Source organism: Erythranthe guttata, chromosome 12 (genome assembly GCF_056151865.1).
Source record: "Erythranthe guttata isolate IM_541 chromosome 12, IM_541, whole genome shotgun sequence".
NCBI lineage: Eukaryota > Viridiplantae > Streptophyta > Magnoliopsida > Lamiales > Phrymaceae > Erythranthe > Erythranthe guttata.
In genome coordinates this window covers 3176941-3194675 of record NC_142544.1, presented here as the reverse complement: position 1 = coordinate 3194675, position 17735 = coordinate 3176941, and the positions used below count along the sequence as shown (strand labels likewise).

The following is a 17735-nucleotide window of genomic DNA, read 5'->3' as shown; positions in this document are numbered from 1 at the left end:
AAGTCAGCCATTAAGTATGGCAGAGATAAGGTTTCTTTGGACACTGTGATAAATGGTTTAAAAAGCAAAGAACTGGATTTAAAAACTACCAAGGGTAGTAAATCTTTTGGTGAAATCAACTTTGTGAAAGGGAAGCCTAAAAATCAGTTTCAAAATAATTTTCAAAATAGATTTCAAAATAAGGCTTCCTCTAGTAACCAAAACCAGTCTTTACAAAAACCTAAAAAGGGCAAGGGGTGGAATAAGTTTAAAGCCAAAGGCAGAAAGTGTTATAATTGTGGTAAAAATGGTCATTATGCTAATGAGTGTTCTGAGCCTAAAAAGGAAAGAACCAATGAACATGCTAATGTTGTGACTGATAACCTTGGTGATGTGTTTATGGTTGGTGATGTAATGCATGATTATGTGAACTCTGTGATCTCCTCTCTGTGTGATAATGATTGGATTTTTGACTCTGCATGCACCCATCATATGACACCTCATAGACATCTGTTTTCTTCTTATGTGAAACTTGAAAATGGAAATGTGTCTATGGCTGATAACAGTGAAAGAACTGTAGTTGTAATTGGAACAATCTGCCTAAAATTTGAATCTGGTTTTGAATTAATTCTTAAGAATGTTAGGCATGTTCCTCAACTTAGCAGTAATCTTTTGTCTGTTGCTATTCTTGAAGATAGTGGTCTGCATGGTAATTGGGGAGATGGTTGTCAAAGAATCATGATGCATGATAAATTTGTTTTCAAAGCTGTTAGAATGCAAAATCTCTATGTGTGTTCTGCTGAACCTGTTTTGCATGCCAACACTGTTAATCATGACATGTCTATTCTCTGGCATAAGAGGTTAGGTCATATAAGTGGTAAAGGTCTTGAAATTCTGCATAAGAATAATTATCTGAGTGATGATTGTGTGACTGATTTACCTATATGTGATTCATGTATCCTTGGAAAACAAACTAAAGTGAAATTTCCTGTGTCTCCATTCCCCAATTCTTCTAAATGTTCTGATATACTTGAATATGTGCATGCTGATGTGTGGGGCCCTGCCCCAGTTCCTTCTCATGGTGGTAACAGATATTTTCTGTCTATTGTGGATGATTTTTCTAGAAAAGTGTTTGTGTTTTTACTCAAGAATAAATCTGATGTGTGTGAAAGATTTAAAAATTGGAAAATCTTGATTGAAAACCAAACTGGGAAGAAAATCAAAACTTTGAGAACTGATAATGGAACTGAATTCTGTAATGCTGAATTTGATACTCTGTGTTCTGAATCTGGCATTAAGAGACATAAAACTGTTGTGTACACACCCCAACAAAATGGTATTGCAGAAAGAATGAATAGAACTTTGCTTGATAGAGTTAGGTCTATGCTAAATTCTTCTGGCTTGAAAAAACCTTTTTGGGGTGAAGCTGTTCTTACTGCTGCTTATTTGATAAATAGGTCTCCTTCTGTGCCCTTAAATGGGGAATTGCCTGAATCTAAATGGTGTGGTAAACCTGTTGATTTATCAAATTTGAAAGTTTTTGGTTGTACTGTGTTTGTTCATCAAAAACTTGATAAACTTGACCCCAGATCTGTGAAATGTGTTTTCTTAGGATACCCTGAAGGGGTTAAGGGGTATAGATGTTGGTTGTATGGTGATCAGGGTTTTAAAACTGTGATTAGCAGGAATGTTGTGTTTAATGAAAATGAATTTCCTTGCTTATCTGCTCCTACTATTGTTTCACCTGATACCACTTCATCTGAGGTGGAGATTCCACCTGTTAATTCTGTTCAAACTGAAAATGAAAACTCTGATGATGAAGTTGTTAATAATGAGATGCCTGAAAACACTGTTTTTGATCAAAATGTTAATCTTGATGTTCCCTCTGTGAATGATCTTAGTGATTATCAACTTGCTAGGGACAGAAATAGGAGAAACATTGTTAGGCCCCCTCATTTGAATGATTATCAACTTGCTTCTCATGTGTTTCATGTGTTTGATTCTCTAGATGGTAATGAACCTAAGTCTTATAGGGAAGCTTTGAATTCTGATGAGTCTGTTGAATGGTTAAATGCTATGAATGATGAAATGAAGTCCTTACATGTTAACCATACTTGGATTCTTGTACCTAAACCTCCTGCATGCTCTTTAGTAGACTGTAAGTGGTTGTTTAAGGTTAAACATGAATCTGACTCAGTTAGATATAAAGCTAGGCTAGTGGCTAAGGGGTTTACCCAAAAGGAAGGTATTGATTACACTGAAATATTTGCTCCTGTTGTGAAATTCACCACTGTTAGAATCATGCTTGCTTTAATTGCTCACTTTAACTGGGAATTAAAACAAATGGATGTAAAAACTGCTTTTTTGCATGGTGAATTAGATGAGCAAATTTATATGTGCCAGCCTGAGGGTTTTGTTGATAAAAAACACCCTGATTATGTGTGCCTACTTAAGAAATCTTTGTATGGACTGAAACAGTCACCTAGGCAGTGGAACAAGAAATTTGATGCATGCATGATGTCTTTAAAATTTAAAAGAAGTTCATATGATCCATGCTTATATTTTAAAGAATCTGCTAAAATTCCTGTGTTCTTGCTTATCTATGTGGATGACATGCTTCTTGCTAGTCCTTGCATTCAAACTGTTAATCATGTGATTAAATGCCTTAGTGATGAGTTTGACATGAAACTTCTTGGTGATGCAAAAAGAATTCTTGGCATGGACATAATTAGAGATAGGACTGGCTGTACTCTGTTTCTGAATCAATCCTCCTATATTGAGAAAATCCTTGAAAAATTTTCTATGCTGTCTGCCAAACCTGTGTCTGTTCCTCTTGCTCCTCATTTTTTGCTAAGTAAGGATCAGTCTCCCAAGACTGAGCCTGAAATCTCTGAAATGAAAAATGTGCCATATGCCAATGCCATTGGCTCTGTTATGTACTTGATGGTTAGTACTAGGCCTGACATTGCATATTCTGTGAGTTGCTTGAGTAGATATATGTCTAATCCAGGTTTGCCTCATTGGGAGGCTCTAAAATGGCTGCTTAGATATTTGAAAGGTACTGTTAAAACTGGTTTGATGTTTTCAAAAGGTAAAACTGAAATTGAACTCTGTGGTTATGTGGATTCAAACTTTGCCAATGATAGGGACAATAGAAAATCTTCTACCTCCTATGTGTTCACCTTAAATGGTGTTTGTGTTAGTTGGAAATCTCAACTCCAACACATTGTTGCTCTGTCTACTACTGAATCTGAATATATAGCTGCTACTGAGGCTATTAAAGAAGCCATTTGGCTTAAAGGGCTGTTGTTGGAAGTTGATATGCTTAATTCCAAAGTGGTAGTATTTTCTGATAGTCAATCTGGCATTCAACTGTGTAAAAATCCTGTTTTTCATGATAGAACTAAACACATTGATGTGAAGTTCCATTTCATTAGGGATGTGGTTGAAAAAGGGATTATTGACCTTGAAAAAATCCCATCTGAGTTCAATCCTGCTGACATGGGAACTAAATGTCTGCCTTCTGAAAAATTCTGTTCTTGTTTGCAAAACTTGAACATTCTGTCCAAACCTTGACTTGCTGTGTGCTAGTTTGTAGTCTGTGTGACTTGGTATTTATGCTTTCTTTGTGATTGCTTGTTTATATCTTTTTCTATGTGACTAAAGATTGTGCTGTCTGTGTGATTGCATTGCTGCATCTATTTTAAAGTGCAGATAAGTTGTATTCTGAGTGAATTCAACTAGATATACTTGTATGAACTGTGTGCTCTTACTGGTGTGTCAAAAATACAGCAATGATGACTTCCAAAAAATTTTTTGTAAATTTTCACTAATGATTCACATTTGGTCCAAGGTGGAGAATTGTTGGATTTTGGCCCAAATATGTTCTGGGCCATAAAGCCCAATTGCCATTATATACACCACCATGAGTTGAGCCCAAGTTAGTTTAAGTGAGCCCAGCCCAGTTAGTAGCCAGATCCATCCGTTGGATCTCAGGCTTAATCTGGACCGTTCATCGCCTCACTTAAATAGCTCTTTCTCTCTCTTCGTTTCACTCATTCTGAAACCCTAATCTCTCCCTCTCTTCTCCGCCGCTCCTGCTTCTGTCTTCTTCCTCCCTTGTACTGCCTGACTGAGTTATGGCTGGAGGTCAAAGTGCACGGTACAGTGCTGACTTTGACCATCCGGTACAGCCTTCACCGGCTCTCTTTGACTTCAGTCCCTATATATGTTGGCATGGAGGCTGGAAGAGGGCAAGACAGAGAAAACCCTAGTCAGACCTAAATCCCTTTCGTTTTTCTTCTTTGTGAGTTCAGAAATTGGGGTTTTGGTGAGTGGGTTAGCTTGAGTGCTTGATCTGTTCTTCCTTCGTGGTTCTCTGGGTATTTTAGGGTTTGAGTGTGTTTGAGAGAAAGGAGATCTGTTCTCCTTGAGGTACTCTGGTGGTGTATATTTGGAAGTGTGAATCTCTGGTGTGAAATTGGAAGACTGAGCTGAAATCTCAATCTATTTGATTTTCCAATCTGTTTCATACCTTGTATTTCTTTCTTCCTTTTATATTTTCATACCTATATATATCTATTCTCCTTGGCAGTAATTAATACTGCCCAAGGGGAATTCATATATTATTTACAGTAGGTTGAAAATGGAGCTTGGCGATTTGATACCCTACAATATATATATATATATATATATATATATATATATATATATATATATATATATATATATATATATATATATATATATATATATATATATATATATATAAACTTCATTTCATCAAACATCTCCACCACACTTGTTACATTCAGACAACAATGGCGAAACGTTTGAAGCTGAGGATTTGCAGAGCGATCGCCACCACTTTGCAATCTTGCCGTTCAACTGACCCCTCCATTCTTCCCCAAGATCCTGTCCCTTCATTCTCCACCCTCCGTTTCTCCCTTCCAGAAGACCACCAACCACACCGTAGCGCCGCCGCCTTCATTTCCGCCGGCTCCGCCACGGGTTCTCTGCAGCCGCTGAAATTCAAGTGGCAAAAGGAGGAGAAATGGCACGTTGTCGACGCCGAGACAGCCCACCACCACCACCAACCTAATAAACCCCGCCTCAAAATATACAACTCCGCCGCCGCCGCCGCCGACGACCTCGCTTTAACTCCGCCGTCGCCGCCTCTGGCGTCTTCTTCCGCCGAGAGAAACAGAAGTCGCAGGAGGAAAAAGAAGAAGAAGAAGAACATCCCCAGCAGGCTCCGCCTCAGCACTTCCTCAGCCGACAGCGGCTGGTTCAGCAGCGAAGGCGGCGCCGCTGCCGCCGCTGGCGGCCAAATAGACGAGGAGGAAACCGAAACCCTCGTCTCCTCGTCGGAATCGTCGTCGTTCAACCCTCACAGGCGGAGCAAAAGGAGAGGAGCGGTCTCCAAGACACGAACGAAGCGGGCGGCGGGGGAGGGGGAGACGGCGGCGAGGCTGTCGGTGTTCAAGAAACTGATACCGTGTACGGTGGAGGGGAAAGTGAAGGAGAGCTTCGCGGTGGTGAAGAGGTCAGACGAGCCGTACGAGGATTTCAAGGAATCGATGATGGAAATGATAGTGGAGAAGCAGATGTTCGAGGAGAGAGATTTGGAGCAGCTGCTTCATTGTTTTCTGTCGTTGAATTCAAGGCACTACCATGGAATCATCGTTCAAGCTTTTTCCGAAATTTGTGAGGTTATTTTTTCTCCGGCCGCGGCGGCGGCGGTTTCTGAACTTTCCGGTCATCATCTCCGGCGTGTTTCTTGATGATATACTACCTAGTGTCAAAATTTGTCAAGTTATTCCTATATATATATATATATATATGTGTGTGTATGAGTAATGAGTATTAGTGTATATTTCATTTAAGTATTATATTATGTCATGTTTTTTCATTATAATCGATTAATTGAAACATCTTAGATTACCAAAATTCTATTAAGAAGCTTCTAATCTTTCTTTGTGTATAATATTTTTTTTTTTTATGAAATCCCCTACCATAATCAATAACTTCAATTGTAAAGAGAAAAAGGATTGAAGCAAGAAAAAATTGTTGGAATAAACTTGAATAAATCCCATGGAACCGTCATGCCGAATCATCAAGAATATTGTGCATAAATATAAATCGGAAGCGTACCTTACTTCGTAATTCATTCATGGAATTGATATGGAACGACCATGGATCTTCCAGATCATCATGTACATCCGAACCCGAGAACCCTTTAGACTTCTCTTCGTTTTCTTTATGTCGATGGAATACATAGAGAATGGAATTCGTACATGTGACCCGGGGACCATGACCAATATATATAGATAACCTAATGGGCTATCTTATGTAATTTTATTTTAGCCCATCACTATAATAAAATTACCCTAATGTCTCTACACATTAAAGGCCCACACCCTATTAGACACATTAAAGCCCAATCCAGATAAACTTTAGTCGATCACTTTAACGGGCTTAACTTTACGTGACAGTCTTGCAACACATAATATTTCACATATAAGTCCAACGTTGGAATAATGTTCCAACAATCTCCCACTTGGACTATATGTGTAACTTTATAATTATAGGTTGCATAAATAAAATTTGAGCTCAACTTTGCTGTCATTACTGAAGTGTGTCTATAACCAATCTCGTCCATCAATCATGCTAACACTGAATCAAAGGAGCCTTCGTTCACATTAGTCGTAACGGGACCCAACAATGGTCACAATATCAACACAATTGAATGACATAGATTATGATGTGGATGTGTAGCATGGAAATGTCATGCAATGTGACCTTAACATACCTATTTCCAATTGGTCCTCCTTAACGAGATCAAACCTTAACAAATCAGAGTGTGAATAAACCAAAACCTTATTTCTGCAGAAATTATCCTAAGAGTATCCTTAATCCGAATTAACCCAAAAATTTGTGTCTACGCCAAAAGAACACATTTATTATAAACTCCCACTAAAACCGAATATCCTTAATTAATATGACACCCATACGAGCAATATGCTCATGAGACCTTTTTGGGTGACATCCTTAGTGTGCACACATAATGGAGTTTATATCGACGTATTCTATAGACACATATCCACTCTGTATATTACAAAAATAAGATGCTTTTATAAACTGATTACCGTAGTTAAAAAAGAGTTTTGGGTGTTGGCTAAACACTCGTACTTAAATTCTCTTTTAATTAGGTATACATTAAATGGATCTACAATGTACAAGCATCATACAAACTCGAAATCAAAAAACCAAATGATCTCCCAAATGAACTGATTTCGATAAATGAGCATAAATGACCTTATGTTCTCTATAATTACTGTATAATCCTTTTGTTTCTATTCAAAGATCTACTTTAAAGAATTATTTAAATATCTACCTAACTTTATGTACGATTTAGCCGAATGCGTACATACCGAATATGCATATAATTTTCCAAAGCTGACAGCATAGGGAATCTTTTGCATTCTTCTTTTACCGTAAGATCTTTATTGGGCATTGAGTGAGATGAGTATGATTATCTCCCACGTATCACATGGTATATACAAACATTAACTTTATTTACCTCACAAATATGAGATAATCATTATGAGTTGTAACACCGTTTAGGGAATCCTAAAACTCTAGAACATAGTGTATTGAGTGAAACTCTAGGTGATTAGACTTTAGTTATAACTTTTTCAACATTGCCTATTGAAATTCAAATGGTCTCAAATATACATTTGTGACCAAATGATTTCACACTTTTGACAATTGATAAGATCCAAATGTCATTATCATCTTAAGTTTAACTCAATTTAATATTGTATTCTCTTAAGGTTGTTGAGTTTACCTTTAAGGAGCAATTCCCTTTATGTGGGAGAAGAAAGTATTTTTTATTATTGTCTATAGCAACAAAATGAGAAAAATAAATTCTCTCTTTCATACAACAATGAGTATAACCCTTTCTCCCCCCTTAAACTCAATATCCTTAAGAGATTTTATACATCCCTCTTAAAAAAAAAGAAACATATGTTGCAGTCTTTAGTGCTTCTCTTAAGATTAGAAGCAAAACCTTACTTGTCATTTGACATACTTTGGAGACTCATATCTTTAAATAACAGATAAAGCGGACATGATTCTGTTACTTTTGGAAAATCTACTATGATGTCTCTACTGCAACAATGTGTCATTCTATGGAATAGTAGCTAACTGAGTATTTTTAGTCTTTTCTCACTTATGTCATTTTATTTCTACACAGTCAAATAAGAGCTGACAAAGAATTCATTTATCCTTTAGGTTTTGAAACAAACCTTATGTTGACTATAGATGTAGAAAGAAAAATCAAACCATATGCACTTTAAAGTTAATAAATCGTAACTTTAGTGCTTAAGCCGAAAGTGAGATTGAACTAATACTGAATGTACTCCTTTATATTTCTTTTCTTTTATTAATAATGAAACAAGATTAGTCAAAACTATACTTGATTCAAACTTGTCATTTTAATAATAAAACGTATCAAAAGTGCCTTAACAAATATTCTAGTACTTGCCCTATCAATCTTGATGCCCCGAAAGATTTCTTAAATAGTGCACCAAATGATCTTAATACTTATAATTAGAACGATCATATTCTTTAAGTCCCTTTTACCTTAACCTTAAGGAAACTTTTAATTCCGAAAAAACTAGTTGTTCGTTCTATTTAAAAGATAAAATGAAGATATGTGCACCCTAAATAATAAGTAAATTGTGCTATAAAGCACAAGAACCAAAATTAACATTGATAGATAATACAGAAGCGGAAGCATGAATTAGAGAACATATACAAGAACACATGCTCACAACTACTATTATGTCATAGAAATATCAAATAGAATCTATGTATGTATGACATAATTAAACGGAATCGGGTTCATTTATCATAAAATACCTAGCCCAATGTTAACATGACGTTATGGACTACTCGTTAACTTTTAAGCGGCAACCTTTTATAAATAAATATTGACGGTAAACTATCGTGTCAAACAATAAATCTACCTTAGGGCCAATTTACAGTTCGCATGAAATTCTAATAACCGTCACATATTTATTATATATCAACCACAAAATTCAAATAAAGGTATATTCCATCTCAAGATATCGGGCACTCCATTAATAACTTATCTTTGGACAATGATATTAACTTGTAAGTGATATCTTGGTGTAGTAATCAAACACTGACAATAAGAGCACATCAAATAATAATTCTACCTTAGGGCCAAACTATTATTCACATGCAAAACACCAAATAATCGCCACGCATTTACCACCACAATATGCACATGCAATTCAGCAAAGTATTGGCCTTCCTTAGGGCCGACACAATACCCACATTATTACATGCACAAAACCTTTTGTATTTTAAAATAAATTAAGTTTCACAGGAGAGCTCACTTAGGCGAGATGCTGCTTCTCTTAATTCATATCAAAATACATAAATCAAACCAATATTTGAATTTTTTAACTGAACTTAAGCCTTTAGACTTTCTCAAACAATCTTTAGTCAGAGGCCTAATTAAATTACCTTATGAACCCAAATCCCACATTATTTAGATTTAAAGTCAAAATAAACTTGACTAGAAATCTTTACTTTATAACTCAAAGATGAGCCTAAACCATAAATCATAAAATTCATATTTATTTAAATTTGAGCTTAAAGTAAAATGAGCTCACAAATTCAACCTTATTAGATTTAAAGCCAACAATAAATTTCTGACAAATAAATCTAAATTCTTATGAATTTTCACAAAACAATGAAGACTCAAATTTATAATAAAGTCACGAGTCTACGTGCCAAATATCAATTGGGTCAAAGCTTATTGAGTTATACATGATAACCCATACATATATGGACAAACAACCATTACTTTAATGAGTCAAAAACCTATTGAATTATAATAATTCATATCCATAATTTGACTAATTAATCCAAATTTCAATCCAAACAGACCTGAACTTTAGAAATCTGAAATTCCCCAAAATAAAATGCCTCAGGAAACTAAATTGAAATTTTTAAAGAAAAGCCTTTGAGTGAAAAGGGATCTAAGATTCAGAAATACATAATTTGGGGGTTAAAAAATATATTCTCTAAATGTTTATCACAGTTTTGAGAGAGACTTGAAAAAACGGGGACTGAAATGCAGTTTTCGAAAGCCTGAGGCTGTAATACGGATTTTTTTCATTATTTCAAATCGACCCCGGCCCAAAAAATCAGGAATAACTTAAATTTAGGGGACTTGAATAGCAATTTCGAAAACTTTAATTAAACAGCCCTAATTGACTTCTTCAACTAGACACACGCCGCCACCATCTCATCTCCCTAATCTGGCTCCACCACCCTGATTTGCCGGAAACATACAACCCACGAGCATGGACGCCGCCAGAATCCACCGGTGGCGCCAATCGAGGCACTTTCAGCAAATTGTGCCGCCATTGTCGCGAACGACATAGGTACACAGATATGCCGCCTCCGGCACCGAAAACTGAACGGAGATGGTCCTGAGTGTGGCTGCCTCGTTGGCTGCCCTGAATCGGGATGGATTGCCGCACTCGTCTCGCCAGAACCGAATGGCGAGATAGGCGAAAACTCAAAAAAAAAAACCCATTCCCTGTTTCCCTTATGTTGCTTAGTTTGCGGGAAATATGAAGAAAGATGGTGGTGTGAGAATCATTGCAGCGGTGGTGCCAAAGGATGGCTCGGCCGGAAAACCAAATCAGCCGCCATTCATTCACCGTTGCAAATTGGAATTTCAGACCGTAAACTTTATCCTTCAACCCAATAGATTAATAACCGAATAATTTAACCCAAATTTGAAATTAATCAACCCAAAAGGTAAACTTAATCATACAACAACTGTTAAAAGATTCTTATAGAATCGTAATGAAATCGAGATTCAGATTTACATAAACAAACCAATCTCCAGATTTGTAATTCAGCAATTAAATAACACAATTCTGAAATTAATTAAACAATTAACAAACAACAGGCCGGACGAATTTTAATAAATTAAGAAATTGTCATATAACATAACAGTACAATTCCAAGTTCATAATCGGACCATAATTTTTCATAATTGAATCCACAAAATCATATTTCGCATAACTTCGAAATAGGGAAATTTAACAAACATAATATCCCCGATAATTCAAGACATGGTGGCTCTGTTACCACTTGTTGGAATAAACTTGAATAAATCCCATGGAACCGTCATGCCGAATCATCAAGAATATTGTGCATAAATATAAATCGGAAGCGTACCTTACTTCGTAATTCATTCATGGAATTGATATGGAACGACCATGGATCTTCCAGATCATCATGTACATCCGAACCCGAGAACCCTTTAGACTTCTCTTCGTTTTCTTTATGTCGATGGAATACATAGAGAATGGAATTCGTACATGTGACCCGGGGACCATGACCAATATATATAGATAACCTAATGGGCTATCTTATGTAATTTTATTTTAGCCCATCACTATAATAAAATTACCCTAATGTCTCTACACATTAAAGGCCCACACCCTATTAGACACATTAAAGCCCAATCCAGATAAACTTTAGTCGATCACTTTAACGGGCTTAACTTTACGTGACAGTCTTGCAACACATAATATTTCACATATAAGTCCAACGTTGGAATAATGTTCCAACAAAAATAGGTTATGTATATGCCACGTAGGATGAATGTTACATCTAGTGGTTTTTTATTGTTGATTCACACACAGTAATATGAATGTGTGTGTATTTGTGTACTTGTGAATGCTAAAGATCTATATAAACCGAAAAAAAATGAAACAAATGATGCATGAGAGATCTATATAAACCGAAAAAAAATGAAACAAATGATGCATGAGTTTTACTTACGAATTGTTTCAAAGTTTGGTCCAGGTTTTCCATAATATATAACAATACTATTCTTTAGAGATCTTTTCTTGGGGGTAAAATGCAAATTTGTTAATATTTTTAACTAATAAACAAAGATAAAAGAAAAGGTCATGAATTGAAAACCATCCAAAAAGAATTTGAAAGTTGCTAAAATTTGTGATATTGTAAAAGTGGTGTTTATTAATAAACTTTAAGTGATTAGGATTTCTCTTGTAAAAAAGTAAAATAAAAAAATATATAGGTAGCCTAATTAACTTTTTAAAGTGAAAATGATTACATATCATCAAATCACGAATATTTTACATGATAAGTAACTAGCGATTAATAATAACCCACCAGCAATTAAGGATGGTAAACGATTTTGTAGATCAATCTACACCTGGTGAAGTCATCATGTAGTTTTGCACCGTTGATCTTCATATGCATGAATGTTTAATAGATGGTTATTTGTATAGTTTACGGTGCAAAACTATCCAATACTTTTTCAGTGAGTGTAGCATCTCATAGACGAAATTACGACACTCAAATCAGAATTACGTAAGGGTCTTGCTATTTGCAACGATAATTTTACTGAATGCAATGGAATCTCATTTATTTGAATTTATTTTATTTTGAAATTTTCTCACTCTCCCAAACTCTCTTAACACATTATTCAACATTTGAAGAAAAAAACTAGACTTTCAATCCGTAGCGTACGACTTTCGATTACGGTGTTTTTTTTTTCTAATCCTAGTACTTTCAATCAATTACATATACAATTTAGTTAAAAATGTATGTTTAGGATCAGATTTAGAAAAATTTCGAAAAAAAGAAGAAGGGGTGTTTCGTGCTGTAGATCATGATATTTGGGAAATTTTTTAAGGTTTCATGCTTTAGAGCACTAAACCGTAAAAAAATTCTAGATATCGGGGATTTTTTTAGGGTTTAGTGCTCTGGAGCATAAAACCTTAAAAAAAATCAGGTATCCTGCTCTAAAGCACGATACATGGGCTTATGAAATTCATTTTCATATTCATCCTCGCATTCATCTTCATTATCCTGGCAAAGTATGAAAATAATAATTAGTATATCAATACAAAAGCAATATAATTATCAAAAAAAAATTAATAATAAAACATAAAATAAAAAAAAAATGTTTTTTACAAAGGGGGTGTCATGATGTATAGTACGAAACCCTCTATTTTTCCATTTTTTTTAGTTTGCGGTCTTGTTTGTTTTACATCGTAATTGTAATCCGGATTGGCCATTGAAGTTGTTTTTGTAGCTCGACAGTAAATTTGTGAAACAAGCTTTAGATTCCAAGATTTCGAAATTTTTGAGTTGAGAGAGTTTCAATTTCTCAAAAAGTTTGAAAAGTGAAAAATAAAACGATCGCTGCAGATAATTCAATTTCAATGAAAGAGTCGCTGCAATTCTGCAATTAGCATTTCAGTTGTGTAAAAAAGAAAAAATTAATCATGAGAAATGATATATCACCAAACCACATCAATGTCAATCAATTTGAAGATGGTTATTTAATGTTTTTTGGTTGACTCTTTGACCTCTTACATAAATAAATATTATGATTGAATGAAATGAGTGGAGAGCAAATTAAATGCAATGATTTGTTAAAAAACTTTCTCCACTTTTTTGGATGATTATAATCTCGATTCTCACCCGCCGCACATGTTAGCCAATATCATGTTCTTTTTTCAAAGGTTGAAATGCTAGGCCAGTTTTAAGAATTTGTAAAATATTCTTCTATAGTGTACATTATAATGTAAACATATATTTTAACAAGAATAATTGGATAATTTTTTTTACTAGCATTTAAATTTTTTGGAGAAACTAAAACTAAACTATTGACGAACTTAAGATAAAGGGTAAATTACACTTACACCTTTGAGGTATACTTAAATAACTTTAAAGTCTATGTGATATCGATATTATACTCACTCTCCTGAAGTGTAGATAGAAAACTGTTATAGGATAATGCATTGGATACGTTATTCCGATAGAGTTCTAACGGACTATTGGTTTCAGGAAGTGGTGGAGACAACAAAGAGCTATGGGTGATTTAAAAAATGTTGGGGGAGCCATGTCACCCTATAACTCTATGTTGTCTCCACCACTAGCTAAAAGTATCCGTTAAAACCTTATCTGAATAACGTATCCAATTCATTATCCCATTAGAGTTTCTAGCAACGTTGCAGGGGTGAGTGTAATTATCGATACTATAGAGACCTTAAAATTATTTAAGCATACCTTAGGGGTGTGGTTGTAATTTACCCTAAGATAAATTAAAAAATTTAGTGTTCGGAGCAGAACTCCGAAGTTTTTTACAAAATAGTCATAGAAATATTAATTAAATATATGTAACATTTGTTCAAATATAATAAAAAAATAGTGTAGTTCAACTTATCGAAAGTCTTTAAAGTTAGAGTTCTGCAACATTGACTATCAAAAAATGAAAAAATTGCTCGAAAAACAAAATTAATCTTGAAACAGATAAAAATTTAATAGAAGAATTCAACATCTAACTAATTATAATTGATCTAAAACATTTATTTCATTCATATTAAATGCAAGAATAAGTGCAAAAGATTTCAACACATACTTAAACTATGTAAAGTAATATAGCTATAGTTATTCAAATTATTGAACTTAGTAATATATTGGAAATATGATTTAACACTAGTATATATAAAGGATACAAACCATTATTTGGGGGCTCTAATTTCATCTATAAAACGGGAGCCCTAATTTTTTTCAAAAATTGGGAGCCCTCTAGGCGACCGCCTCTTCCGCTTTACAGATCGGCCCTGAACGAAGCTAGTTTAATAATTATATGAAAATTGAAACAATTAACGAAATATAAATTCACCGACCATAATTCCAGAATATAAAATATAAATATGAAATGCTAATTGTAGCGGGAGTTTTACTGAAATTGTCTTATTTGCAGCGGGTAGTCTCATTTGTCAATTTTGACTTTCTAAAAAATCGAAACTCTCTCAATTAAAAAAATTTGAAAACTTAGAATTTGAAGGTCGTTCGACAAATTCGAAACCAAACACAACCTTTTTTTTATGGCCGATACATATTACTTTTACATGGTAAAAATAAAGAAAAAAATTGTAGAGAGGTCGTGTTGTGCAGCACATTGGGTAAAAAAAAAAAAAAAAAAAAAAAAAAAAAAAAACAAACTTAAATTACCCATCCTCTAGGGTACGGGAATATAGGTTTAAGTTTTTTTTCTTTTTCTTTTTTTTTCTTTTTTTTTATGGTTTACTTTATTCCTTTAATATTATTTGGTAGGGTGATGATGGTAATTTTGACGAAAAATTTAACGATAAATATACAAACGAGTACAATAATCCGAATATGTGTTATCATTTCATCAAATAATTACAAAATTCAATATTTAAAAAAAATATAAAAAAAAAAAATTAAAACATGAAGTTCCCGTTCTGCGGAACATGGGAACTTGAATAATCTTCAAGTTCCCGTGTTCTGCATAACGGGAACTTCATGTTTTTTGAGTCGTCTATTCTGCAGAGCACGGGAACATGAAGATTATTCAAGTTCCCGTGTTCTTCAGCACGGGGATTCATATTTTAATTATTTTTTTTCCAAAAATAAAAATAAAAAAGTTTTTTGAGTTTCCCATTCCTCAGAGCACGAAAACTTGAAGAAAGTTCAAGTTTCCGTGCACAGCACAACGTGAAGTTCAAAAAACTTGAATTCTCCGTTCTAAGAGCATGGATATTGAAAAATTATCGAAATCGAGCCTCGTTTGCTACAAATTCAAAGTCGAATTTTTTTTCGAAATTCGGATGTCTTGAGAGAGTTTAGAAGTAGGAGAGAGAATTTCAAAAAAAATTAAATGAAAAAGGTTCTGTTGCAAATAAGTCGATTTCAGTAAAAGACCCACTGCAAATAGCGACACCCAGTATAAATGGAATGCGAAAAAATAAATATATATAATATAACCCGAAAATTTAACCCAATCTAACGTGGTGCAGTGTGCATTTGCACAAAGATAGAATACTGCAACAAATCTCTGTGAATCATTTTCTCAAACACGTAGAGGGCATCAATCATTCAGTCTGTAGTCTGTAGCTCTGTTTGTTAGAGTGTGGTAGAGTACTTTTACTCACTCGAGACACCAACCAAAACCCACCTCATATTTTCGAAATTCGTTGTTCCGAGATTAATTTTTTTTTCTTTTTCACTTTTTGTTTTGCAGTGTGATTGTATAGTTTGTCCATTGAAAAATCAGTTTGCTAGAAATGGAAAAGATTTAACAGAGGAGGGTTTCTCTCTCTCTCCACGCTATCAGAGATTCTTTTTTTTTTTTTTACCTAACTTTTTACAGAAAGTAAAACAGCTTTTGCTTATAGATTGGCATCAGTTGATCACCTTCTTCTTCTTTATTGGTTACTCATTCATACTTAAACTTTATTCCTACAATCTGGGCTGTCTGTTTCTTTTTCTGCTATATTTAACTCTTTAGCTTTTTTCCCTCTGCAATTCTCGGTAGGTGGTGGGTTTGTCTCTACCAATTACTTCTATACGGACATTGGAATATATGCATTTTCAGTTTTCTATTTTATTTTTAGAAAATAATTCCGAAATTTAAAAATAAAAAATAAAAATTAGTATCATATTTTATAATATCAATATTATTATGTGATTTATGTTGTAGTTGAATAAGAAAATAGATTTTTTTTCTAATTCTACCGACTCGACAGCTTCGATTTTGGATCAAGTTTTTTCGTTCTAATTAAATAAAGGGTAAATTATGGCCACCTCTGGGTAGGGGCGGTAAACGAGCCGAGCTGACTCATGCTCGAAAAAAGCTCGAACTCGAACTCGAGTTTTTCGAGCTCGAGCCAGTTTTTAGTTGTTCGTAAGTTCACGAGCCGGCTCGCGAGCCTTATTTATTATATTTTTTTAATATATTATTTTTTATTTAAATAATGTATGATATAAAGTATTATAGAGATAAATAAAAATAAAATATAAATATTAAAAAATATATATAATTACAATTTATTGTTTATTTTGTAATTTTTTTTAAAATAATTTTTAATAATAATTAAAAAATATTAAAAATAAAAAAAAAATCGAAAAAACAAAATGAGCCGGGCTCGAGCTCGACCTCGAGCAAAAAAAGAACGAACTTGACGAGCTCGAGCTCGAGCCTGCCAAAAAAGGCGAGCTCGACTCGTTTACACCCCTACCTCTGGGGCAGAGTAAGGTCGAAAAGACCCCTCTTGTTTTGTTAATTACAAGCATCCCTACACTATGAATCTTCTTATACTTCAATTCTTGCGGTATCAAATTTAATACTATTTTTTAGATTATGTGAGATATTATTCGGTTTGTACCCGCTTTATCCTATTTCACCTCCATATTTTGAAATTAGATGTGTCTCTTGGCTTGTAAATATAATATTGTGGTGCATTAGAACTGTATTTTTTTGCAAAAAATGAGTACAAACTAGAAAATATTCTACAAATCTAGAAGATTATGCTGAGTTTGATATCATAAGGGTGAACGTGCAAAAAGATTCATAGTTAATTGGTAGTCGTACTTACCAAAACAAGAGTGGCCGTAATTTATCCTTAAATAAATAATGTGAAAACTCTAATTTTTATAACTGATGTTCTAATATTCTAATATTGCCCTTATTAATTCTCAGAAATAAAATAAATAAAGAAGAGAAATTTATATATATATATATATATATATATATATTTTTTTTTTTTTTTTTAAACCACACATATTGACATTTTTTTTTTCATTTAGGAATATGAAATTAGATGTTAGTAAGTTGCAGCACATTAATA

General features: G+C 34.0%; 1 protein-coding gene across 1 annotated transcript; it reads left to right on the top strand.

Annotated features, from left to right (window-relative positions):
- Positions 1 to 4733: 4733 nt before the first annotated feature.
- Positions 4734 to 5887, top strand: LOC105974896 (transcription repressor OFP7). Its single transcript, XM_013000055.2, has one exon. The coding sequence runs from the start codon at positions 4800 to 4802 to the stop codon at positions 5760 to 5762; it is 963 nt and encodes a 320-aa protein (XP_012855509.2). The 5' UTR covers positions 4734 to 4799; the 3' UTR covers positions 5763 to 5887.
- The last annotated feature ends 11848 nt before the right edge of the window (positions 5888 to 17735 follow it).

What these genes read in the sequence shown, in the direction of transcription:
- LOC105974896 (XM_013000055.2), top strand. Translation starts at nt 4,800, where the DNA reads ATGGCGAAACGTTTGAAGCTGAGGATTTGCAGAGCGATCGCCACCACT.